Source organism: Mchenga conophoros, linkage group LG22 (genome assembly GCF_057382185.1).
Source record: "Mchenga conophoros isolate Kocher_MC1m ecotype Shallow Benthic linkage group LG22, M_conophoros_male_GT1.1, whole genome shotgun sequence".
NCBI lineage: Eukaryota > Metazoa > Chordata > Actinopteri > Cichliformes > Cichlidae > Mchenga > Mchenga conophoros.
This window is the reverse complement of record NC_140546.1, coordinates 9,484,410-9,511,181: the sequence shown is the minus strand read 5'-3', so window position 1 is coordinate 9,511,181 and position 26,772 is coordinate 9,484,410. Positions and strand designations below refer to the sequence as shown.

The window sequence follows — 26,772 nt, the reverse complement described above, 5'->3', positions numbered from 1 at the left end:
AAAAACTTTGCCCACTGAAGCCAGTTTTGAAGGAGTTCTCACATACTTGGAGCACGTGTCAGTGGCTTTTCCTTCACATGCCTTGCAGTTAGGTTAAGGGTGGCTGTGCCTCAGGAGGTAGCCATGTGTGATGGAAAGAAGCTTAAAGACACTAAATTAAGTGCTTTATGACTCAGACTGGGTGACTGTAGCTTATAGTAAACACTGGATTCACATGTGAGTTTGTATAGATTCAGCTCACTTTATTGATCCCAGGAAAAAAATCATTTGCAGCTAACCTGCATAACCTACAAACCTGAAACATTCATTACAAACACTGTTACATGTCAAGTTACAGATCAACAAACATTGAGGTGAATAGACAAATGGCAATAAAATAAATTGTCTAAATGACATCTGCCAGAGATGTGTGATCTAATAGCCAAGGGACTGAAGTGGTGCAGTACTTCTATGGCACTTTTCTTTTTAATTTGAGCACTCTCTAACTACAAGCCTCACTCACCCACATTATTCAAGTGCTTTTTTCATGCCTAAACACTTTTAATCAACAGGCACATTGGATACATCAGGGGAAACATGAGGTTTAGTGTCTTGCCCACAGACATTTCAACATTCAGGTGATCGAATAACTAAGCAGAGGTCTTTTTAGTTTTTTAGTAAGGTTTTAACATGTGTTTTTTCTTCCTGGACATTCTACTTCTACCACCATGTTTGCTGTTGCACAACTCTCCCATAAAATTCAGTTCAGGGTTTGTTAACTGGCATGTCTCTCTCTTGTGATAGTTTTTATTACGTGGGCTGGAGAAATGCTAAAAGCAAAATAATTTCCCACTAAGGCAAACCCCAGTGTCAATGCAGTGTGATATAAACGCCCAGTTAAGAGTTACCTTCAATTCTCTTTAAATCTTTATGCCATATGTTTACTAATAAATCTAAAAATCAACCTACTGAATTCTAAACAAGTCCTTCAGGATTTTTTTCTCAATAGTTTTCTCACTAATGTTTTTTAAGCTAGGACTGATTAACACAAACCCCTGCAAACAGCTGTTGTTCAAATGGGTCTGAAAGCTTAGTCTGAGGTGCTGGTAACTGTATGAGCTTCTTCTCTGTAGAGGAAAAACGTATTCTTACTTTCATTGGACAGTGCTCACTGTTAACCCGTTTAATCCGTGTTTGATTGTTTCCGTGACTTTATTTGGAGCAGGAGTGCGTCAGTTCCACTAGCAGCCACACATTGAAGTGAAAATTACATCAAGGGCCAGATATATAAAGTGTATTCACGTGCTTTAATTTAAAGTGAAATGCATATAAAAAGGATACCCTTCTTATGCATAATCTGGGTCATAAAGTCAGCAATAGTCACTGTGGGGCTGTTCCACTGTGCAGGCTACAGTACCAAACAGATAGCTATGTGACAACGAATTGTTTCAGATTTCTTTGAGCAATGATTAACAGCTCTTTCATTCGAGCAATGGCCGCCTCTTTACATACATATGAGAGCAGAGTTGGTGATTTCAGGACTGGCTCCTTCGAAAAACTCTTACTCCGCCTCCTGTACAACGGACCAATCAATGGGACTGGGCGGAGCCAGACGTCTGCGTACTGGAGAAAGAAAGAAAATACGTTAACTATTGGTCGCCATTTTGAGAACCTGCGAACAGCCTTTGGAGGTGGTTGTTGAGCAGTAGACCTTTAATTCTTTTGGTATTTTAAAAATAATTTTTGCCTATATATTAGGACCAATGTCTCGATTCAACAATAATCGTGGCGGCTTTGGAATGAATCATTTCCAGCCGCGCAGAGGAAGTGGGCCCGGCGGCCCCATGCGAGGTGGGCTTATGGGAAACCCAAATTTTCGGCATAATCCTTTCCAGAATCAAAATCAAAACCGGAGGGGACACAACTTCAACAGACCACCACACCAAGGATCGCAGAACACTCCCCAGAAGCCGCAACAGAACCAGTCGCTACCCATCATCCCTCCGCCGACTCCAGGCCCGGCTCTTACGATGGAAGGCCCGATTAAGCAGCAACAGCATCAGAAACCGGCACAAGAGCAGCAGAAATCCACAACCCCTGCGCCCCAGCCGAAGGTTCAGTCACCACCACCCACACCTAACGTGACCTCCCCTCAGCCAAACCAGGCAAACAAGAACCTGAACCAGCAGCTGAAGTCACCCGTGGCAAATGCTAACGGTCAGCAGCAGAAGCCGACTCCACACCCAAGCCCGAAAGCAGCTGGGCCGCAGCAAGGTCAGAAACCAAGCCCTCAGCAAAGCCAGAAGCCGGGACCCCAGCAGGGCCAGAAGCCGGGACCCCAGCAGGGCCAGAAGCCGGGACCCCAGCAGGGCCAGAAGCCGGGACCCCAGCAGGGCCAGAAGCCGGGACCTCAACAAGGCCAGAGACCAGGACTTCAACAAGGCCAAAATACAGGGCCACCGGCCATGAAAGTCAGTCAACAGTCACGAGAGACCATGAACACTGACGCAAGTCAGTCAGAAGAGAGCCAATCTAAGGTTTGCTTTATTTAGTTTTAGCTTAATTTTTATAAACGCCCAAGTGGCGTCGGCAGTCGCTATCTGCTAACACTAGCCAAACCAGCCGCGTGGTGCTCGATATGACACTTTAAACAGCCCTATCGGGCGGAGTTGTTTGTGTTATCCTTACAGTTATTAGGGAAGCAGTCGGGCGCTCGCTCCGGCGGGCAGTCGCGGTGCATAAAAGAATACATCCTGCAACGTTATTGCTTTTAGCTAGCGGCCATCTTGTTCAAGTATAGAAATTAGTTCTATTTTAACGCTTTTAAAAGGAAAAATATATTTTCAGTGATGGGTTTCATCTGTTAACCTGAACAATTTTGGGTGAACTAGTTTGTCGACAGTGGTATTTCATATTATTTTCCGTGTTGGATTTTTTTCTTTTACTTCACAAAGCGAGTGAGGGGGATGGGCGAACGGAGATCGAAATACGGACGCGAGCACAAATCATAACATAAAGTTAATCTGAAAATGATGATCTATTGGGCGTCAAATAATTTGTATATTTTTCTGTTTTCTATATATGTATACGAATTTTAAAAAAAAATTCGGTCTTGTTTTTCTTAGGCTGAGTTCAAGGCGACGCTGTCCATGTTGCTGAAGCCAGGTGAGAAGTCCTACACACAGCGGTGCCGCTTGTTTGTTGGTAACCTGCCCAACGACATCACAGAGGACGATTTCAGGAAGATGTTTGCAAAATATGGGGAGCCCACTGAGGTCTTTATCAACAAGGGGAAAGGCTTTGGTTTCATCCGACTGGTAAGGGGTCACACGCTTGAATTGAAACAGGTTTTTGTTACTGTAATAAGTAAAGGGACTCTTTTAAATAACATTTTTCTTTTATCTAGGAATCTCGGGCACTTGCAGAGATAGCAAAAGCTGAGCTGGATGACACACCGATGAAGGGCAGACCCTTGCGTGTCCGATTTGCTACACACTCTGCAGCGCTGTCTATAAAGAATCTGTCACCATTTGTTTCCAATGAACTCCTAGAGGAAGCTTTCTCACAGTTCGGAATGGTAGAGAGGGCCATCGTGGTTGTAGATGATCGTGGACGCTCTACGGGCAGAGGAATTGTTGAATTTGCCTCCAGACCTGCTGCCAGAAAGGCTTTAGAGAGGTGCAACGAGGGGGTCTTTCTGCTCACTACGTAAGTCTAATTATATTAGCTGAGTAGAAGGGGGGTATTTGAGTTGGAAGATATTTGTAAAAGGTTCTTGAAGCCCTTGCTCTTTTTCTTTCTTTTTTTTTTTAAAAAAAATTGTATTTCACCTTCTGCAGTTCTCCTCGGCCTGTTGTTGTCGAGCCTCTGGAGCAGTACGATAGTGAAGATGGTCTTCCAGAGAAGTTGGCACAGAAGAACCCCAAATATAAAACGTGAGTACTGGTTTGTTCTTGGTGCAACATCATGCAGATGGCAGGGAAATCTTACTTTTTCCTTAAGTTGCACTAATCATACTAACACCACCATAAAATAGCCAGTGGAATGAACTATGAGTAGGTCTTGAAGCAAGTGCATTTTGGTCTCTTGACGCAATCGTCTTTATTATGCAAATTACTTTCTTCGGGTCATTAGGTCATTTATTTGTGAGTAGCAGATGGTGGGATGGGGAAGGTGGGGGTGGTGGATTCAGCTGTTAAAGGTCAACCTTCTCTGAGGCTCTGCAGATGTTAATCTGAGTAAAATCCCACATTGGCAAACAACAGAAAACTAAACCATTGCATATAGTATAAAATTGGCGACTATTGAATCATTGAAATGAGGAAGTATGGTGTAGTAAAACTAAAGTTTCACTTTGCATTCATTTTATCTTAGAAGATCTTTCAATGCAATTTTTAGTAACTCAGGTGAATGCTGACATGTTCCTGTCAATCTAATGTACTCTACGTTATGGTCTTTGTGTCTTTAGAGAGCGTGAGGAGCCTCCTCGCTTTGCCCGTCCAGGCACTTTTGAATTTGAGTATGCAAAGCGCTGGAAATCCCTTGATGAAATGGAAAAGCAGCAAAGACAACAGGTGGAGAAGAACATGCGTGAGGCCCGTGAGAAACTCGAGAGCGAGATGGAGGATGCTTACCATGAGCACCAGGCCAATCTGCTCCGTCAAGGCAAGTTTAGATATGGAAGACCTGCAATTCTCATAATTTGTTATATATGTCACTCATTAGATGTGGGTTATCCTACTGCTGTAAATGTAATGCGTTGTGTTTTCATTCAGATCTGTTGAGGCGACAGGAAGAACTGAGGCGTATGGAGGAGATGCACAATCAGGAGATGCAAAAGAGGAAGGAAATGCAGCTCAGGTATTTTATGTCATTAAATTGCAGCTGGTTGTTGTTTGGAACAGGTGTTGAGTTCTCTTAAAACATGGACTACATTTGACTAATTATCTGGCATTTTTAAACAGACAAGAGGAAGAGCGACGCAGACAGGAGGAGGAGATGCTTCGGAAGAGAGAGTTGGAAGAACAGATGCGCCGTCAGCGTGAGGAGAACTACAGGATGGGCAGCTTTATGGATGTTAGTTAAACTTAACTTGGGCGTCAAAAACATCAGTTCAACAACCAGTTACTGCCTACATTAATCTTAATTTCTTTGTTTTACAGAGGGACAGAGAAATGAGAATGCATCCTGGTGGAGCTTTGGGCATGGGTGGTAAGTGTCTTTTGTTTAAATTAAGAAATCATGACAGAAATCCAGACACCACAGTGGCTATAAAGGTGACCAAAACATTTTAGGCATTAGATGATGAAATGCACAGTGTTGCAAAAAGACAATTCCAGCCTATTCCTTTACAGTAACTGAAGTATTAAACATTCTGTAATAAAGTAGCTTCTTTTTTAAGTAGACGTAGAGTTTAGTGAAATAAAATGGACAAAATAGTCCAGTATGATTTTAAAATGACACAAAGGTAGAACAATTCCATAAGAAGAAAAAGTAAAATAAAAAAAGAGCTAAAACAATAAAATCTAAATGTAAAGTATGAAGGAAGCTCATAAAGTAGGTCTGTGTAAAAATAATGCACATGTGGAGATATCAGGAAGGGAAGACTTGATTTTGTTAGACCAGATTTGGTAGGAAATGTACAAACAACGTCAGTGCTCTATGTGTAGGCTTGTCAGTAGTGTATTTAAAAAACAAACAAACAAACAAAAAAACAACTTCTGCAAGCATGCAAATAGAAGCTGTTGGGGGTAGCAGGTGTTAAACGTTTCTAAACTGGTACTTGCTTTGGTGTCAACTTCATTCGTGTTACATTACATTTCCCCCCTAGCAACTAAATGACAGCTGGCTATGTTAGCTTGTAAAGCTTGTAGCTTGTAAAGCTGCTGATAGCTGAGTCAAATATTAGATCAGTATCAGTATTCAGACCAGTATCTATGCGAGTGTTATAGCTCTTGAAATTCTGTTGAGGCAGCTTTACCATCAGCAGGATGTCTGAGTTTTTACTCCTCAGCCGTAAAAGACTGGTGGGGTATTGTCATCACGCAGATGGGCAGGCAGCATGGAGTCCAATCCTAAGTTGGAGACCTACAATTTTTGAAATGGATAAATAGGGGTGTGTAGTAGGAGGCTGAGGGGGGTAGCATTGGTATTTTTAATTCATGTGCTGTATGAATACCTAACATGTTTTCCTGTTTGCTCTTTAGATATGTCCTTTGGTGGATCCTCACAGAAATTCTCTATGAGCGGGCTTGGGTTTGAGAGTCAGCAGGGAATGGGAGGACCAGGAGGCCTGATGGGCAACGAAATGGTAATGTATCCCACTTGTGGGAATTTCAGTAGTTAATATAGTTTTGTTTGGCTTTCCCTTTGGTTGGAGACTCCCAGCCATGTTTTTATTTTTTTGTTTTTTGTTTTTTCTCTTCCTTTCTTCGTGTTAACACGATGTCCAGTTGTCTAAGCAGGATGGCAGAATGAGTGATTTGTGTTCTCAGCTATCACTGGATGGCTTTCTGGTTGTTGAATGTGACACATGCTCACTGCTTTTATAGGGTTTGTTTGTTTTCCTTTTTTTCAGTAGCAAGCCGAGCCCCCTCAGTTAATAGTCCCACAAGCCATTACTGCTTTTAAGCTATAAAACCGTCAGCTTGCACTAAATGATCATCTCAGTGTGTTTCAAACAGCTGTAGAAAAACTTTGCTGGCTCTGCTCACTCCTATCATGCTGTTTGTGTAGTGGACTGCTATTGCAAGCCCTGTCTTATGTGAGCTGGACAGGCACGTTTTCTTGACTGAGGAGAGCATTGGTATCCAGTATTATTTTTTTTATTTTTTTAAATTTTTCCATTTTTTTTCTATTACCAATTTCATGCCTCATTTGTCTATCAGGAGAACTGAAGTTGTGTGTGAACAGGCTTCCTTTTTCCACCCTTAAATGTATTTAATTATATTTTTGGGGGGGGGGCGTTGAAGTGTGGTGGAAAACTTCTGGACCAGCAACCTTGACCTTCTCATCAGTATCTCTTTTTGTAATTGAGCTTTGAAACCTTGTAACACTTTTAGTGCCTGATGACGGTGTAAAGCTTTGAGTTTGACGAAGATTACAGCATGATTAACTGATGGGGGCTGGCGTAGCCTTGTGACTTTGTTCAGATGATGTCACTGAAAACTGGACCGAGCCTGGGATTTTTGTTTCTGGCAGAATTTAGACCTGAAGTCATTCGTTTCTGTATTACAGTTGACGGATGAAAAGGTTCTATAGTCCTGAATAAAAAGTAATGCTTGAACTTTAAAATAGGGTTTCTGTATTATTAAGACTTGTTACCAAAAAAAGTCTTAATAACAGTCCATTAATTTAGATCTTAATGCAGGGGTGTCAAACATGAGGCCTATTGACATTTGTTTTTTATAATGGGTAGTTCATGTGTAATTAAGCTAACTTAGACTGACGGAATTAAGAGTAAGTGGGTTATGTGGCCCAAATTTTATGTGCTATAAAATGAGTTTGACATACCTGCTTTAAGGCATTTTAAATACACTTTAGGAATTGCTTGCTTCATGGAGTTCATTTTACTTTTATAAAGTTATGCACTTTTGTTTGCAGCAAACCCACCTAACTTGGGTAGGTACACGGTGCAAAGCTGCCATTTAAAAATGGCATGACCCACCCTGCACTAAATAGTTGAAATGGTCATATCAAATGAAGACTGTCAGTACTAGAGCATGTGAAGTTGGGAATCTAATGGCTTTTACCTAAACAGAAATTGGTTAGCCACTTTTTAAGAACAAGTCAGCACACCTGGAAAGTGGGCTCTGCTTAAGCTGTAATATTAGAATATGTTTGGTTTATTTCCCCCCCAAAAAACATCTGAAGCTCACAGTAGTAGGAATTAAAGGGGGGACAGTTCACCCCAAAGTCAAACATATGCATTTTTTCCCTGGCCTGTAGTGTGCTCTGGCCATCTCAACTTTCTTACATTTGTGAGTTGCCTAGTTTTGGAGATGAACAACTGGCTTCTCTTCTGCAATAGAACTAAACACTTGGCTTGTGCTCAGAGAGCCAAATTTTTTATTTTATTTTATTTTTGCTGTATTGCTGTCTGATTCTGGTTAACAGCAAAAGACGGTTTCTTTTTTGGGAGGTGGGAAAGATACTGTTCCTTTAAATTTCCTTAATTTGTGTTATTAACGACAAAAAGCACAGAAATTAAAACTCTATCAGACTTTATTCTTTGATCAAAAAATTTTTTGCTCATAACCTTGATACTTTTTTGCTCGTAGTTGTAAAATGAGTTCTAAAAGAAATTCTTCGTGCTTAAAGACATCTTAATTTTGACTTGAAAACAAGAACCTGTATTTCATTTATTACTCGTCTAGAAAAGTATTTACCTCTTTAAAATTTAGAGCACAATTTGCTTTTGAATAGTTCAAATGAATGGTCTTTTAAAAACCATAAGTTTGAGTTTTAAGCCTGTTGGAAGTGATCCTGACAGTCTGAATTTCAGTTTAGTAAAATGAGCAGAAGGTTCATTCACTTCAAGATAATATTTATATTCTGCAATCTGACTACCTCACGTTATTCTCCTTACCTTAGTTGTTCTTTGTTAGCCTCATTTTGCAAATGACAATTTCAGCTATTCTGCTGAATTTCTAGAATGACACTTTTAGTTTCACAGAAGTTGTCTGAATTAGCATTGATGTAAATATTAATGAACTGCTTACTTATTGGAAAAATGTCTTGCACTACGAATATACTCTTTCTGTCTGAGAGACCACACATTTCTGGTAGATCCTATACGTTGTAGTCACATTTGGGACCGTTTAAAAGTTACCATACCCTTTTGTGATACCTGAGCAACAGATTTATAGATATGTTTAAGATCACTCTAAGTCATACAGTTTACAATATTAGTCATGATGCCACCAAATTGTGTGTATATGCAACATTTTCTAAGGAAATCTGAATTCTGGCTGTAACAAATGACTAGAAATATGAGGTTAAACCTCATGTTAGAAATATATTTTTAGCGTCCTATTTTCATGCCGCCTCTCAGAAGTTTAGGCATGTATCTGTTGCCATTAACTAGTAGATACGGCCAGCTGTCATTAATGCCCAGCCTAATCTTGGCATGCACTGGAGAAGAGACCACACTAGGTAGGCACTGACTAACGAAAGCATTACCCTCTCTTCCTTTTCCGTATGTTACCTGTGGCACCTGTGGACCTTCATATTGGAACGAACGGTTTCTCCGGATGTGTCTCCTGCTGGTTCTTTTGTAAACCACTCGCAATATAAAACAAATCACACCTGTGCCATACCTTTTTTACACATCTCCATATGGACATGAACTGTATGCTTATGCACTGACCCTTCCCATACCTTATTACCACCCTCCTGTCTGCCTCCTTGGCACATTGACACCCAACAGCGCAATGAGCGCTTCACTCCGGGTGGTGCGAGGGGAATGGGTCCTGGTAACCCCGGGTATGGCAGGGTCCGCGAGGAGTTTGATGGTCCTGCTAAGAAACCCCGTTTTTAAACGCTGCTCTTTTGATGCTTCCGGCAGCACCATTTGTACAGTTTTTCTCTAAAAACAAAAATGTTGATTCGAATTTCTTGTATTTAAGTTTAAATTGTTACAACATTTTAGCCAATTTACTCAGTTATTGAAAGTCAATATTTTCATTTTTTACTTTGTCTCTAGTCTGAAAAGAGAAGTTACTCGTAGCTGATCCAGTTGTTCTTTTTTGACCATGTATAATTTTTTTTTTTTTTTTTTTTTTTTTTTTAAAGATGTGTTATGCTCTGTGAGTCGTCGTGAAGTGATAACTGTAACATTTTTTCTGAACTTCCTATGGCTGTGTTTTGTGCCATGCATTTGGAGTCAACGCATGTACTATAATAAAGAGACATTGGTTCAATCAGGAAAAACCTTTAACCTTTTATTCTTAAAAATGAAACGTGTAGTCCGTTCAGAAAGCAGCAATGGGCTGTTTGCGGAAGTTGAATAATGTGGTTACCTTTGCCACGTTAGCTCTTAAAGATTCTATGTGTTATTTTCTCAAGTCCTGTCCACTTTAGTTCAGTGATTCGTACACAGTCTGAAAAGAATTAACTCGTGGTATGACAGAAATTAGCTGCAAGTACGACATAGCTTTAATCAGCAAATTCCCACATTGAAATATATTGTAAAAATACTTATTCATCAAAGGAATAATCATATATTTACCACCTACTTAAAAAGACTCTAGACTGGGAAGCAATGTTGAACAGGGTTCTCCAGATCATTGAAAACTTAATTAAAATAAGATTTAACACATTTTAATATTTTTACGTTTCCTGTAAATTAGCGATAGCATTTGCAGGAAATTTTTTTATTTTATTTTATTTTTTTTAAGAAAAAGTTGTTAAGATTCATTTTTATAAATTGGTTATTAAAATGGTCACAGTCGCGTTTTAAAGAACTTCATTTATTTTTAATAATGCAGGGTGGCTCTGATATTATAACCCTGTTTTCAAACAAGTATGTTTCCTTTTATTTTTTGAAAAAGGGGAACTTTTAGGCTTTTTCTTGGTTTTTAGGAGAGGCTTTTTCTGAGTTATGTTGCATTCAATGAGTAACTCTGCTTTTACAGTCTTGCCTCAGGACAGAAGAAATATCACACATGGAACCTTTAAGAAAACCTGTGTAATACTGTGTGACTAACAGTGGTCTTACAGAAACATAGTGCTGAAACCGCACAGTCTGTCGTAGACAGGCAAAATCCACTCAAGTGTGTGTCCTTGTGTGCATGTTTGGAAGCTGGAGTTATTTGACTACATTTACATGCAGGTCATTCTGTTATTGCTAGCATTTCAAGCATTTGTGAGGCATTCTTTCAGAAGGATAACTGTCATAAAAAATGCACAAAGCAAATGCCACCATCTTTAAAAATGGATGATGTTGTTAATTTGGGATGAAATTGTAGCAGTTTCTGTATTGTTATGTAAAGGATTAATTTTGATAATTATGAAGGTTTCCATAAGGGTGCACTGATGTGACTCTGGACTCCTATAGGTTCTTTAAGGTGTTTAGGTTAACCTTAAGTGGTAATAGTTCAAACAGCACCACGTTTCTGCATCAGTTGAAGTAATACAATTGTATGTAAATGTAGTCAATAATGGTTATGGACGGACTTGAGGCATATTATAGGTCTATAAAAGTTTGTGTGTAAAATGTATCTTTGGGGAAGTGCAGTGGCAAATCTTGACATCAGATATGTCCATATTATACTTAAACGCCTTGGAACATCCATACTTGGATACGTATGTCAAGTCTTAGAATTTCTAAAAGTCTAGTAACTAGCAACCAATGGTTCATCAGAGATCTGACGTTTCAGGCTGTGACGTCATAAATGACTGAGTCACTGTTGGATTTTGGAAAATGATTTTCAGTTATAAAGCTCTAATTTTGCTAGAGCAGCACAAAGACAATAAGTCCCTTTGTAAGAACGCATAAGATGCCCTAGTTTTCAAAACCGCATGGATGTGTGCAGTGGGCTTAAACGACAGTCTGATTTGCATCTTTTCTGTTTCACTGATATATTCTTGTGTATCAGTTAACTTTTGACAAACCAGCACTACGATCTCATTTAAAACTAGAGACTCCAAGGCTATTGTATCAACTTTGTCAACAGGGCTCATGTGCTGTTTTTTTTCTGAGGACCTGCCTTGTTTGTGGTAAATTTATCACTATTACCTTCTCAGACTGACTTGTATGACAGATTGGGTTACATTCAGGAGAACCCATTCTCAATCTCTGCAGAAATGTTTAACTGTATCTGCATTAATGACTTTAATGGCACCTGCCATTATAATGGCAATAATATCCTGTACTATTAGGATATTCACATTATCTCCGAACACAGCACGAGATCAAGAGACAAGAAGTCCAAATATTTTTATTTTTTTTTCTAATTGTGGGACTGCTCAAACAGTAATAATGTAAGGATGGCCCAACCAAAATTGAGTGCCATAATTAAACGGACACCTTCCTCCATTCACAAGCCTACCTTTACAACCTTTGTCAGAGTTGTCTGGTAAGAGATGGCCTGAAAAGTGAATGTAAGTAATTTTGATCTTTTAATAATTTCAACTTTTGTTATTAAGCAGATTTTATTTTTTGCGTGTATTAACTTGGCTCTGTTCTATTCCACTAGCTTTAACTTTGACATTCTGTGAATCATTGAAAGTATTTTTCATTCAACATTAGTTAAAATTTTGTAGTTGGTGGAAGCTTGCTGACCTCGCACAGCAACTAGCTGATCATTGTAGCTTTTTCTGTTTTTTCTTCATGTAGAAGAAAATGTCCTCCATTTAAACATGGATTACATAAGACATCAAGAATCAAATATTTTTAGTGCACCTGTTAATGTCCTTCACATAATCAAACATGCAATGAAGGTAAGGATTTTAACTTTAATGTCTTCTATCATGTGGCATCCCAGAATCCCACAAAACAAACCTGAAATGGCCACAGAACAGAAGATTTGGATGTGTGGATGCATTCAGTAATGGGAAGGATATAAAGGAGTGTTTATCTCAAATGTTACTTGTGTTTGTGTTATGTACATGTTTTCTTTAACAGGTATGGACGGCTTTAAAGATAATGGACTGTGGCTGAAGTGTGGCTGGGTAGTGAGGACTTGGAAAAGCTGTAGCTAAGAAACTCAAACGCTGGATCTGAAACTAGTGAAAGTAGTGAGATATAATCCCTATTTAATCCTGTACATACAGTACATGATTTCCTTCCAAGAGAGTAGTCTAATGAGGTACATTAATTAGATGTTTGTCATTGTGATATGGTAGTCAAACCCCTGGGAAGTCAACTGGATTGTGATTCTAATCCATCCTTGTAGCATTCCTGATGAATTAGAAAACTTCTTATTTTATCCAATATTGTGTACTTCAAATATTTAGTGCATATTTTCTCATTTAATTTTGAAAAAAGTTTCAAAAATTCAGTAATAGTAATTCACAATGGAATGCAATAAATTTTAATTAATATATTGCAGATTAATATCTATAAATACACTTAATGGCATTCAGAAAAATCATAACTCACTGATCTGATGTGGGACTGGAATTTAATGCCTTCAAAGTCCACAACACTAAATTTGTGTTGGTCGGTTATTTCTAAATATTCAAAAGAATAACGATATAGGTTTAAGGCACTAATTGTTCTTTGCAACATCAGTGCTTTGAGTATAATTTTCACATAACACTACATCTTAATGATGGATTGTTATGCCAGCTTTTTTAAAAATATATTTTACAAAGAGAAAGCCTGTCTACATGGTTTATACGCTCGTATTAAATGGTCAATTTTGGATGAGCGTTTTTCATTGCAAAATAACAAATCCTATAACTAATAGTTATTTGTACAGATGTATTTGCCAAACTTTTCCTCATTCTTTAGACGAATGATTCCTTTTTAGCGCAGTGGCATGCACTCTGAATTTTTCTCTGACAGTATGCACAGATGACTGGATTTTCAGATTAAAATAAACATTCCTCAGAGTAGTTGTGACATAACTAACTGAAAAAGGATGTTGGAAGTCAAATAATCTCCAACATTTAGGAAACAGTTTAGATCTGCAATCAAAGGTATGTAGGTACCTTTAAAATATGCCCTTTATACATCAAATTCCTTTTAGGTAAAACATTTAGAAATGCATCACTGCTTTTAGATTGAATTACATTTTACTGGCTTAAATATAGTTCTTTTACTTAATAACATAGTGTGCATTTTGAACTTTGTAACGTTGTCTGTGTTGTGTACAACTTGTTTTTCTTTAACAGGTTTGACCATCTGTTAAGGTGTTGGACTATGAAAAGGAAGTTGCCAAGCCAAGACATTGAGAGTCTGTAGCTTCTGTTGGAGCGGTTTTGTAAATGAAACTGTGTCACTCTAAAGGACCAGAGTGATCAGATAATAGTGGCTCTATAGCTTGGACTGTAGGTTAGAATATTTGGGAATTTATATATTTGGCTATTGCTCTCGCACAAGTACACCGTTTTAAGGAAAATTCTTATATTTATGTCTATTGTATGTTTACAGTTGCTATATTTTAATGCAGAAAAAATCCCTTTCTGCTATTTTGACATGAAAATAAACCCTTGACATTCTTCAAGGGGCCCGGTTACCCACTCCACATTTTTGTGTTCCACTTTGTCTTGTGCATATTATACTGACTGTTTTTGCAGCCATGCAATTCACTCTGTCTTCAAGCTAGGTCTTCTGCCTTTAAGGTTTGTTTAAGAGTCCTCAGATTTTTCTTTATCCTTATTTGCCACCTTTGGAAGGACTTTGAGGTTCTTAGTTGTACTGGTCACAGATGATAGATTCCAGATAACAACTAAAATGTGACAGAAGTAGAAAGTATTCTGTAAAATGTATTGAGGACAGTTTGAAGCATTTGACTCTTATAAATTCTATAAATTTAAGTTTTAAGAAGAGCATGTGAATTTGTTACATTTTTATATATGAAAGAAATAACGGAATTTGTTCTAGTTCCTCTTTAAAAGATTAAGAGACTGAGTTTGATATTGCCTACATGTTTTAATGTATTCAAGTAAAAATAGTTGTCATGCTTGCTTATACAGCGCTATCAAACCAAAGCAAGTTACATTACACAAATACATGGATTACACGTTGTAAAAATGGACAAGTTTGGCAGTGGAATTATAAAAACGAAAGAGGAACACATTTACTCAACATCTGAGGTCTGAAATCGATGCCTCTTTATAGATGTATTTGACTGGAATTGTGGTGACAATGGAAAGCTTTGACATTCAAGTGAAGTCGCAGCCACAGGCAAGTGAAACATTGCAGTAAGCAGACTCTTCATAAATGGAAATCAAACTTTTTGACAGTCACTCTTAACAGCTTTAACAATTGTCTAATGATCACACAGCACAGGTGTGAACAATATAGCAACTAATTAAGGTTCATGGTGAGAAAAATGACCTGTTGCCTTCTAGGGGTGTAACGGTACGTGTGTGACGTTAAGTGCTAACATGTATATGTTTCTCTGTAGGAGGAAAAAGACTGCCCGTACCAGTGATATCCACATACAATCTTACTTTTACTGCTACATGATTAGTTTTTTTTTTTTTTTTGATTAGTTTTTTTTTTTTTTTTTTTTGCTTAATAAATAAAAATTAATGTCATCTGTTAGACAGTGAGCTGAATCCAGAACCATTTAAGTATTACTCTAGTGACAACTTTCTAGGGGCAAGTAGCTCACAGCCTCTAACCTCATGTTTAACTCATTTTTCCAGTTGGACTAAAATCAAAAAAACTCAGTGTACTAGTTACGCTTCGACTACATGTAGTTCTCGTGTCTCACAGCTCACTGAGCTCAGCTTTTAACATCTTTAGAAACTTTTATTGTATTTCTTCAGTGCAATCCAATCCAAGGTCTTTTTCTTGGTTCAGTAGAAAGAGGTTTTGTTTTTTGTTTTTTCTGATGGCATTGGCAGTCACACCATTAGGATTTCTAAATACACTCTCATAATGTGATTCTGCCTAACCTGTTAAGGAGCAGAAAGTCATTTTCTTTTCCAGAACATGTTTGCTGTACACCAGGTATGCATTGGCCATAAACTCTGGTAGGAGTATTCTTGAAAGCTCAGCCAGAACTCTGTGCTAACTCACACAACATATTTTATATTTAAACATTATATTTAACTGAAACATGAGTGCTCACAACAAACAATACCTATTCTGACAGTTCTGTTGTCCTCTTTTCAGGAGTTTTTTTTTTTTTTTTTTTTTTTAATTATTGCTAGTGTTTAAACCTTTTTATGATGAAATCATTCCCCAAATATGGGAAAGTATTTCTCTTTATTCTCAATTTAGAGTTTCTTTTGTCAAAGTAAGAATTATGGCCAACTTTTAATTTAAAAAAAAAAAAAAAAAAAAAGAGGCTGCTCATAGGATAATTTTGACTTTTGTTAGTCTTTTGTTGCCTCTACCAAAAACATACCACACTGACTGTTACATCCACACTTTACATTGTGACTCAAGTTTTATGTAACAACTTTTTACTCCAGCACATAATCTCATCAGTTCTGTCTGAATTACCATAATAGTAAGAGCTACACCAGCAGACCGATCAAGCTCACAGACCTGAGTGAGGCAGGATGTTCGATGCTGTCTTACGGTTGAAAAGGCAGCGGCTTGTTTTGCCTGTCTGGTTGTGCGTGTTTCATGTCTTTGGGTAAAAGAGGTGCATTAGCTGCTGTCAGCCAGCTTGTCAAAGACAAGCTGCCCCAGTCCACAGTAGAGGCTCTTCTCTGCAGTTGGGTTACATTGACGATGAGTAGTTCTGCAGATGTCAGTGGACAGTAAAGCCTGGACTTGTTTGCACTGCAGCCAGAGGTATGCTTACACAGATCAGCTGAACAAGTAAGGTAAGTGTCCCATCCATGTTTATAATGCAAGATGCACAGTTGTCCCATGACTTAACTCTTCTGTCTTCTTATTCCACGTCACTGCTCACAGTGATGTCTTCAGGGCTTCTGGCATCACACTTTCAAAGAATGGCATCACAGTGCAGATCTCTCTTCATACTTCTTGGCAATAGATTTGCTGTAGCCTGTGGAGTGTGTGTGTGTGGTTGTAGTACTTTGGCTCCTCTGTATGTGTGCATGAAAACAAGTGTTTGTGTGGATTCAAATATATGGAACACAGCGCTGAAATGAAAGGTATTCTGCTTTTTTTTTTTTTTTTAAAGTATTGCCTGGTACATTTAAGCTCCTAAGTGGAAAAAGCAGAAGTCTTGTCTACAACCGTACACGATGTTTTGCATTTTGTTTCCTTTTCTCGAAAACCTATATTTGAAAGTGATTAGTTTGGAAAAAGGCAGGGTGTTTGCAGCAACAAACTGGGGGTGGGGGGACAACCAAAGCCCAGCTCTACCAGAGGCAAAATACTATGAGAAACTGTTCTGCTTTGGCCATAACTTTGTTTTTTGTTTTGAGTGCTTTCTGATTGCAGTTAATCTATTCCTGCTTTGATAAAGTAATAGTACTGTTAAACACCCAGTGGCCTTTCATCAGCACATCCTCAGTCAATCGCAATGCAGTTAAAATCAGTCATGAAAAGTACTTTCACACTGTGTAAGCAGCACTTTTATCTTTGAACCCTCTATCAGCACTACTCCCTCGCCCTCTCTGCCTGTCTGAAATGACATACCGATTGTATTGGTACTGGGTTGGGTTTTTGAAGTGTTGAAGTGACTGTACAGAATGCTGTGGCAAGACTTAACTGGCACTAATAAGTGGTCACACATCCCTTGTTTTGGCTTCTCTTCATTGATTGCCAGTAAATTTTAGGTTTCATTTTAAAATTTTAGTTTTAACTGAACAGCTCTACATGGTGAAGCTCCCCAGTATATCTCTGACCTATTGAAACATCATGCTTCCTACCGGTCACTTCAGGTCAGAGGTTACTGTTGGTCCCATGTATTGGGTTCAAAACACGTGGGGATCGGGCTTTTCAGGCACTGGGTTGTGGAATTCTCTTCCACTGTCTTTACGCTGTACAAACTCCACTGACTCTTTTAAAAGCAGCTGAAGACATTTTTATACAAACAAGCTGTTAAAGTGTTTTCATTGTTTCATATTATTATTATTATTATATGTATATTTCAGGGTTTATTGTGAAGCACTTTGATTTTTATCTGTGAAAGTGCTATATTTAAGATGTCACATACTTTTTGGGTCCCCAACCTTTCTAAGTTGGTGGTTCTTTTTCTTAAAAATATATAACAATACTTTTACAATTTTGTGCATAAATAACTGGTCAGACTTGTGTATGTGGAGCAAATAGAAACACAAATGTGCACTGTTTTTACAAAGGACCACTCATGTTTCAGTAATCTGTTTTAAACAGAACGAGCATGAAAGTTTATACTGTACCATTTCATCATGTAGAGCATTTGGGCTTGAAGTTGCGTAGTGTTTGTTGTCAATCTGATTTTAGTTGCATCAAGACAGTTTGCTGCTTCTCATCTGTGGAATGAATTCGGTGTAAAACTAGTGAGAAAACTGTTGTTTTGAAGCTGGGAATTTGAGCTATGAAATGACACATAACCATTTTAGCTTTTGAAAGGGCATGATGCTAACTGTAGATAGGTTAGTAACGCATGTCTGTATTCACTGTGAAATTAATCGTCATTCTACCTTTTGCAAACAATATTTTAAAAAGTACCAGCAGGGTGAAAGCTGAGCTGAACATCACACTCCTGGGTGTCTTTTATTGTATCTGGTTGCTGAATAAAGACACTTTTAGGTGAAGGGTGCACTTAACACAAGATATGGGTTAATCTATATTTAAATTAAAAAAACATTCACACACTCAAAACCTTAGGGTACATCACCATATTCTTCTTTGCCTAATGTACTTCAAACTCACAAGGAAATTATTTGCTGAGGTCATAAAATTAGGTGCAGTATCGTTTTCTTGACTTCATTTAGTCTGGCTTTTGTAATCGGGAGTTGCCCCCTGCTGGCCATTAGAAACAAAGCAGATTTAATTCACTCCCATATTAGCTTCACATTTAAAAACGATGCTCAGTCCACTGTGTGTGTGTATATATACAATCTGTATTCTCAAACACTGTTTTTAGGAACAAACTGATGGTTGCGTGGTTTGTCGGAGAAAATTTGGACAATCGTTTTAAAGAGTGTGTCCAGTGATCAGCTTCAAATGGACCTTTTCCTTTCTTCTCTCAGTACCTCTTATTCCTCATTCCTTCCTGTGACTCATGAATGGCATATCATGCACTGACCAGCCAGCCATTTGAATAAATGTACACAAGAAGACTGTGGCAGTTTCGTATGTTGCTTGTATTTAGATCTCTCATCTCTGTAGGGCTCTGCTGCCCTTGAGTCTCTCGAGCTGTGGCTAGACTGTGTTCAGCCAATGGCGGCTGTGATGATTTCATCTCTGCACTGTGATCCATTTTCTAACCATGCTCTGAGTCCTGATTGACTACAATCCTTCCTTATATCCTGTTGGAGTGTGATGCCAGAACTACCCTTCAGTCCTGTAATGGCCTCTTCAGAAAGGGCCCTGCCCAGAGTCCGAAAGACTGACACTGAAAACGACCACGGCTTCGTCAGTGCTAGGTTTATGGTGTAGCTCCAGTTTGGGGTACCTTTGCAGTAAAACACCTGATGTGTCAGTATGAAAGTCTAGCTTCACATGGCTTTGTAACAGATGGACCTACCTACCTCTCAAGGATTGCAACGGATTCGAACGTTGTCATGAATTTGTCTGTCCTCTCTGCAGTTTCTAATAAATTATTCATGTTCTGGGTGCTGAGATGCCCTTCAGTAACAAACACATGCATACACGTGCACACACTTCATTCATTCACACATTTTACTTACCCTCACACACGATTTTCTTCTAATTTATGTTAGAACCAACTCATTTTATTTTAAACATCTGTCACATGACATACAGCACATACAACACATACACCTACACACACCTACATACCTACACACACAGGCTCTCACTTTTGTGTTTATGCATTGCAACCACAGTGAGTAGTGTTTGAGTAAACCTGGTGATCAGTCCACTGTCAGGCTCTCATTGTCTGTCTCTTGCTGCAGGATCCTCGACCATTAGAGGGAGGCTGAGGATCTTTACGGATTTACCACCGTAAGTGTTGGACAAATGCAGTGTGTCTGCTTAACTTCCAAACATGTAAAATATCATCTGCAGCACTGTAATGCATCTTATTTAGAAACTTACCTTTGAGTGTTTGGTATTTTGTTGGTTGTGAGGCTGCTATGACAAAACTCCTGAGTTACTTTGTCACATGACACAAGTCAAACATCACTGATGTATTTTTTTGTTTCTGTGTTGTAGGGAAAATGAAGATTGTCTTGTAAAATGTCAAAGCTGGAGGAAGCTCGCTGTAACAGGACGCCAGGATGACCTCCAGGCTGGCTCATGTGCGGTTCGTCCTTCAAAACATGGATGTGAAATGTGCGTGCACAGTTTTTTCTTTTTAAACATTTGAATAGAAACACACTGTGAAATATCTTATTTGCAGCACTTAAGTCTAATAACTCATTACTGTTTCTCAGGTGGCGGAGCAGTACCAGAACTCATCCAGCAGAGGGCAGTCTGCAGTCCAGAGGAGAGATGCGCTGTTTTCTCTTAATAATAAAAGATATAAACCTGAGTTTTGTTTCCATGTCTTACTTTTCACCTGATTACCTGTTTTGTCTAAGTTAGTTTCATTTAAGCGTTACACTAAATTTAAATTGCATTAAATGAGATGTCAAACAGTTTTTCTGTTTAAATTGAGGTTTGGTGCTCTGTAAAAGGAAAAGGAAAACCACCAGCACTGTAGTGTAGTTCATTAAAGTCATTAGGGTTAATTTAATCAAGTGTTACAGTACACGTTACTCATTGAATGCTTGGAAATGGCAGAAAACTGTAAACTAGTGATGTTTACTTTGGTAGACAGGTCCCAGAGGTTGATTCAGAGCCAGGAAAAACCTGCAATCACTCATTGTTGGATTCAGTGCCTCAGCTGTGAAGCACTCTGATAGGAGTCCAGTCCAATTACAATTAAGGCTAAAGGTGCAATGTTTCCGCTGCTGGCCCACACTTGCATCTCAAGTATTGGCTGTCAGTCTTGGAGCAGGTCCAGCCGAGAAGCAGCAAGATGATCCGGAGCAGTCTGAAGGCATAATCTGAATATGTGTCGGATCGTTGTTGTCTGAGCTGAGCTCCACCCTGGCACAAAAACAGGCTCCTAAAGGCCAAAAACACAAAGTGAAAACTTGACTTAAATTAGTGCTAAAGTGAGTCACCCGAGCTCAACCTGCCAGAGCATCTATGGAGGGTTAAAATATGTCTTACAAAAAGCTTCAGGCAAACCGGTGTGAATGAAACTCAAAACCAAACAATGACATGATCCAGTGTGATTTAATCCCCCCACAAGATCAAAAACATGCTGTCCTCTTTTACCCTGCGGCTGAAAGTTTAGTTTGCTATGCGGCATTATGTCAGTGCGGTTTGGTGCTGAAAGACTTTTTTTATTTTTATTTTTTTTACTTTCGCCAATGGTTGTCAATTTTCAGAAATGGACCCATGAGTGTGATTTGTAATGCCCGTTTCCCACCACCGTGCTACTGTTGCCCAGTCTAGGACCGCTTCCATGCATTTCCATTAAAAACAGGACCGGTGCTGCTGACTCTGCTGGGCCTAAAGCTGGAATCAGTGGTCATGTGAGGGGCTATTGGCACAGTATTTAACCTACACGATGGGGCTGTGATAATGTGAGCAGTGAATAACTCGCCTTTTGTCTCGCAACTAAGCTTGTGAAATGCATGTTACATAATTCTGTAATTTGTCTTAGGGAGAAAGTGTTCAAGTTTATATTGATCGATTTAGATTTTTGTTATAATATAATAATAACAAGCAAATCAGCGGTTTGTGATCTTAAGCATCAGGACAACACACAACAGATAGCGGCGTCTCAAATATTAAAGATTTACTTAAATTTTAACGTAACTACTGCAGCATAAATTCACTGTGTTAAACAAACATTATGAAAAAAATAAATCGTGAAGTTGCTAAAATTACAGTCCAATATATTTGGTGACCTCACATGTTATCAAAAATAAATGAGTACATTTTTTAAAATTTCGAAACCATTAAAATGAATAAAAGTTACTGAAATAACTTAAAAGCAGAAAATGTTGTGCTGCTGAAATCGTGAGATGAAGTAAACAATGATTAAATGATGCCAGTTAACTGTATATTCACTTGGGTTTATTCATTTACATCACAGCTTATTTTCTAAGCAGCTCATGCTTTCTGTATGAAAACATCTAAGAAATGTAAGCTGTCAGATTGCTGTTGTGCTACTGAAGCTTAAAGTTTAATTAAATATACCAGACATACAAAGCCAAATAAACAGCCAGTGAAGGAGAACTGTTTTCTCAGAAGGAGTTAAAGTTTTTGGATAACGCTCAGACAGACATGATATTGTTTCCAAAAAAAATATTAACGTGGACTTTCTCTCTTGGATACATGCTTCAAATCTAAGAGAACAAATATTAACAAACCTTCATAGAGAACAAGTAACAGGTTTCACAAATATATTTCTGCAAAAAGAGCTTCCTGTTCCTGGACACTTCCTCACCTACCACCTGCTCCCTCGACTGTAAGCCGACCTGGTGAAGAGGGAAAAGGAGCGAGGGAGAGTTGGTAGTGTCCACCTGGCCGGCTCCATTCATGCATCATTAATGGCCCTGCATCATTGATGCGGTCCGCTGCCCACAGATAGAAGTGGTACAATGTCCTCCTCATCCACCCCCCGCAGCCTGTAGACAGGCAGGCTATAGATCCAGGTCTTTAGGTGAAGCCATATCTGCCATCCACCTCGTGACCATGCTATCACTTTCACTAGTCTTCATGTGTTGCAGCAGAAATCAGTGTCTACATTAGTTTAGAGAGCATATTTTCAGGTGTATTCTCCTGCAGGCGTAACACACCCACAGATAAATGAGCGGCACTGCTGGAGCTGCTCCCCCGACAGCTGTCCTGGGTTTGGACGCCGGCGGATCGTGGCGGCAGAGAGGCGCCCAGAGGAGTGGAGCTTTGGTCCAGACCTACCTGCTCACCGGCTCCATCCTCCCTCCACCTTCAGCGGTGGGAAACAGGGCAGCTAAAACCCCCCTGAAGCTGCCCTCGCTCGTACCTGGAGCCAAAGGCCCCCGCGGGCGAAGCAGCATGGCTCGTCTCAGGTAAGAAGTAAAGAAACAAAAGGAGAAGTAGAAATAACTTAACTTTCTTGATGCATTCTGACAGGTCAAAGTCCAAACAATATAAAATGACAATAATGTGGAGATTAATTCATATAATTAATAAAACTATATACTAATTAATACATGAATTAGATTGTTACATATCTCTTTTGTGTGCATCATGTTTTCGGAGGAGGAATGATGTCATTCGGTTATTTTGTATCCAGTTATTCTGATCTCAGCCTCTCTTTAGTTTCGTGTCAGTGACGCCTGCAGTATTGCACATTTTTCCTCATGAATGAAAAGAATAAAATCAACATGAAGTCTTAAACATGTTGTTCTTTGTTGTTTTCTAGATTGAGCTGTTTAAATAAATTCTGGCTGAAATTTGTGTATTCAGCATTACCTGACATTATAAGTGACTGATTATACTTTCCTGATTTTCTGTTACACATATTATATGCATACTGCTAAAGTGGTGGATGATCATATTGAAAATATCCAAATAATGAGGTCGGTATATGTAGTACAATCAAGCATGTCTTTATTTTTGTTGTACAGTCAGCAGAAGTCCCACAACAATAATGCTAAATGTAATAAATAGAAAATAAATATACAAAAAAAGCCACTTTAAAAAAATAAGTCAATTATTTAAAAGATCACAAATTAGTTTTTCAGACTGTAGGTCCTGCATGTTGGCATCCTGTACCGATGAACAGATAGAAGCAAGTACACGTCCAGACGATTTTTTCTGCACACGTGAAGCTCAGTGGTCAGCTGGAAACCCTGTGAGCCTAAAGCTCGGGCTTCAGGCTGCTCTGAACACTCAGTTGCACTCTTTTTTTTCCTGCTCTTGGCTCTCTGTGATGTCGGTGAGAAGGGATATAACTAATGTAGTCATCACAAGCGGACAGCTCTGGCTGTGAGAAGCTTTACCCACCTGCTGTTCGAACCTTCTGTTTGAGAAGAAAAGCAAAGGATCTCAAAAAGGAGAGATTTGGGTTTTCACCGAGACCCAGTGTACGATAAATAACGATCATTTTAACTGTGAGTCCTGCAAGACTGGTCTAATGGAGCTGTAAATGTAGGATCTGTGAGGTTTATGTGTTTTCTATGTATGGATTCTTATATATACCCAGCATCTAAAGATACAAATGGTATGTGGTACTAAAGATGTGGACCCCGGGTTGAGAATGAAGGCTTCGGTTATTTACATTATATACTCAGAGTTATATTATTATCCATCAGTCAGGTGAAATCCTATGGAAAAGGAACATCAGGTGTATTAATAACATAAACACTAAAGCCGTCATGTAAATGATACCAGGATGTCCTGGTAACTCACTGACCTTCAGTACCAATCATGCAGCTGTGGCTTTGAAAGTGATTAATCCCACCGTGTGTGTCATCTCCACTATTCACTTTAGCAAAAGTGCCTGTTAAAGCGTGGAGTGGATGCTTGACTGGAATTACACCGGAATTGTTTCCTCTCAGAAGCGACCCAGTTTGATGGCTTCATGTGGGCCGCAGCCCAATGTGCCATAAATCTCAGGCGTGGAAACCGATCTACCGCCTGATGCAGCACCCAGTGGTGTTTCGCTCAGAGGAGGGCGAAACCTGAGTGAGACACAAACACACACTTCAGGCTCTTAAACACACCTCCCTCACTGTCCAGCAGAGTATTTGATGGCATCTGCTTACCCAAGCAGAGCAGGTTTTGAATAACCACCAAGTAAATGAAGAGGAAGTTCTGGTGTGTGTGTGTGTGTGTGTGTGTGTGTGTGTGTGTGTGTGTGTGTGTGTGTGTGTGTGTGTGTGTGTGTGTGTGTGTGTGTGTGTGTGTGTGTGTGTGTGTGTTGAATCCCTCTGAGAAAAAATACATCTTACTGTGTATAAATGAAGCAGTAGAGTAATGAGGATCCTTAATAGAAGTAAAAGAGTGAGTTGGTCAGTGCGGCACTTTGATCTGAGTGAAATTAGTACACCAACACATTAAAGTGGTGATAAAACTGTAGCTTTACACACTAAATCTGACTATGTGATGCTTTGTTTTATTTTCCTTTTATTTAATTTCTTCTTCTTTGATTTTTATTTTTTTTACAGGCCTGTTGTTTTTTATTAGTATCTTATTAAAATTGTGTTTCTGTTTTTGTTTCATTGTAAGTCTTTCTTGCTTGCATGTCTGCTGCAAACTGTATACAAAGTCTATTGTCCCCAGAAAATCAATACTTATACAGACTTTGTTTCTTTTTGGTAAGGAGATCACTGTTTTGTCCGTATATAGACTATAAATAAAGGAAAAAGCAGCTTGTGAGAAACCTGCACTTTCTTTGCCGTGCCAGCAGGGGGTCTCACCCCCTTTAGCAAAAAGTGCAAAGAATGACTCACCTGCTCATTGGATTTATGGCACCAATAAACCCTTTTCTGGTGAATGTATGGTCTCAGTTTCTGTGTTAAGTATTGTGAATCTATTGTGAATAAAATCAGGGTTTATGAGGTTTGCAAATCATTTTATTCTGCTTTGTGGGGTTTGTAAATTATGATTCCCATTATGAGTTGAATAGATGATCCTCAAGCTTAATCAGTGAGCCTGGTTCTGCTGGAAGTTTCTTCCTGTAAAAAGGGGTTGTCTGATTGTTGAGGGTTTTCTGTATAATTGTAGAGTCTGTACCTTACAGTATAAAGTGCGTTAAGGTGACTGTTGTTGTGATTTGGGGCTATTCACTAACCAGGGGTTTATGCTGTAATGGCTATAAGACGTAAAATCTTTTTGCCTGTGTAATGAATGCTGCTAAACTTGCTCCTAAATCTCTCAAATCTCTCCTGTTGAACTTTAGCCATTCCCTCCTAGTGTATATTTGATACATACAGTTTTTGTGAATTTTTGAGACTTCTACATCATTAGTGTGATTTCTTTCCCTCAAAAAACCTTGAAAAAAAATAGCAAAGTACATTTTTAAGCAATAATTTAAAAGAAAAGCCAGATACAGCAAATATGATATCAATTAAAAGTCATATATGCGAATTAATGTTTTTAAAAATAGAATAAATTTGAATTTTTCTGTAATTATTTCATGGTTCAGGCTTTAGGATTTATTGGCACACCTATTAAAAACAGTTTCTAATGTCTCTGTTTTATTATTTTATTCGTAATTTTGTGCCCGTCTCACTTTGTCACTCATTTTTTAATATACCCTCACAGGGCCACTAACATGGCTGAAGACTGTTACTCTTGTTAGTAATATGCATTACTGAAAATTATTTCCTTTTTTCTCTCCGTCTGGTTCCCCAGTTTCAGTGAACCATCCCTCTTCACCACAAATGAGAACCTCCTGTTCGAGGAACTCTCTCTGAACCGTCGCCCCAGTGTTTTACAGAAACGACCACCACCGCGTCCTTCATTCAGCAAGTCATCCTCCGTGTTCCCCTATAAGACCAGCCAGCCCCACCAGGAGGTCTCGAGCTGCAGTCGACCGACCTTTATTCACCTCTCTCACGCCATCCAGCCGAGCTCGAGGCCAAGACCAGTGAGACGCCACTCACACAACCTTGCTCTGAGCTCAGACATGCTGCACGGTGACTTCCGGCCTTCAGCTTCCCAGTATAAGGAAGAGCCTTTGTCTGTGGTTGGGAAGCCTTGCCTTCTGACCTGCAGTCAGCGCCCGGCTGCTGGTCCGGCTCGCACACAGATTCACGTATTTCTACCCAGCGAGGCCGAAGGAGAGGAGGCAGACAGGGAGTCTGTGGACGAAGGCTTCATGGATGAGCTCGACAGCAAGATAACCTCTCTGAAGCTCCAGCAAGAAGCACCAAAAACAAATACACCCCACACATGACATGAATGATTCCTCCATTGTAGTCCAAGGGCAGCCCTGTCTGCATTATTATCAGTTCTTTTTTTTAAAATTTAAAGGTCTGTGGCTTTTAGGATTTAGGTCAGATTACCTTGTTTGGATGATCTATAGATTG

At 39.1% G+C, this 26,772-nt stretch overlaps 2 protein-coding genes across 3 annotated transcripts; both read left to right on the top strand.

Annotated features, from left to right (window-relative positions):
- Nucleotides 1–1,606: 1,606 nt before the first annotated feature.
- Nucleotides 1,607–20,225, top strand: sfpq (splicing factor proline/glutamine-rich). Of its 2 annotated transcripts, none has more exons than XM_085263500.1 (12): nt 1,607–2,516; nt 3,105–3,296; nt 3,386–3,687; nt 3,819–3,914; nt 4,448–4,644; nt 4,755–4,839; nt 4,944–5,055; nt 5,142–5,190; nt 6,186–6,289; nt 19,648–19,696; nt 19,907–20,026; nt 20,128–20,225. In XM_085263500.1, the coding sequence occupies exons 1-10, from the start codon at nt 1,743–1,745 to the stop codon at nt 19,672–19,674; spliced, it is 1,938 nt and encodes a 645-aa protein (XP_085119626.1). In that variant the 5' UTR covers nt 1,607–1,742; the 3' UTR covers nt 19,675–19,696; nt 19,907–20,026; nt 20,128–20,225. The 2 variants fall into 2 exon arrangements, with proteins under 2 accessions (XP_085119626.1, XP_085119625.1); XM_085263499.1 differs by having other exon boundaries at nt 9,407–19,696.
- A 2,336-nt stretch (nt 20,226–22,561) lies between these two features.
- LOC146548784 (uncharacterized) lies at nt 22,562–26,639 on the top strand. Its single transcript, XM_085263405.1, has 2 exons — nt 22,562–22,803; nt 26,096–26,639. Exons 1-2 carry the CDS (start codon nt 22,562–22,564, stop codon nt 26,637–26,639), a joined length of 786 nt encoding a protein of 261 aa, XP_085119531.1.
- Nucleotides 26,640–26,772: the final 133 nt, after the last annotated feature.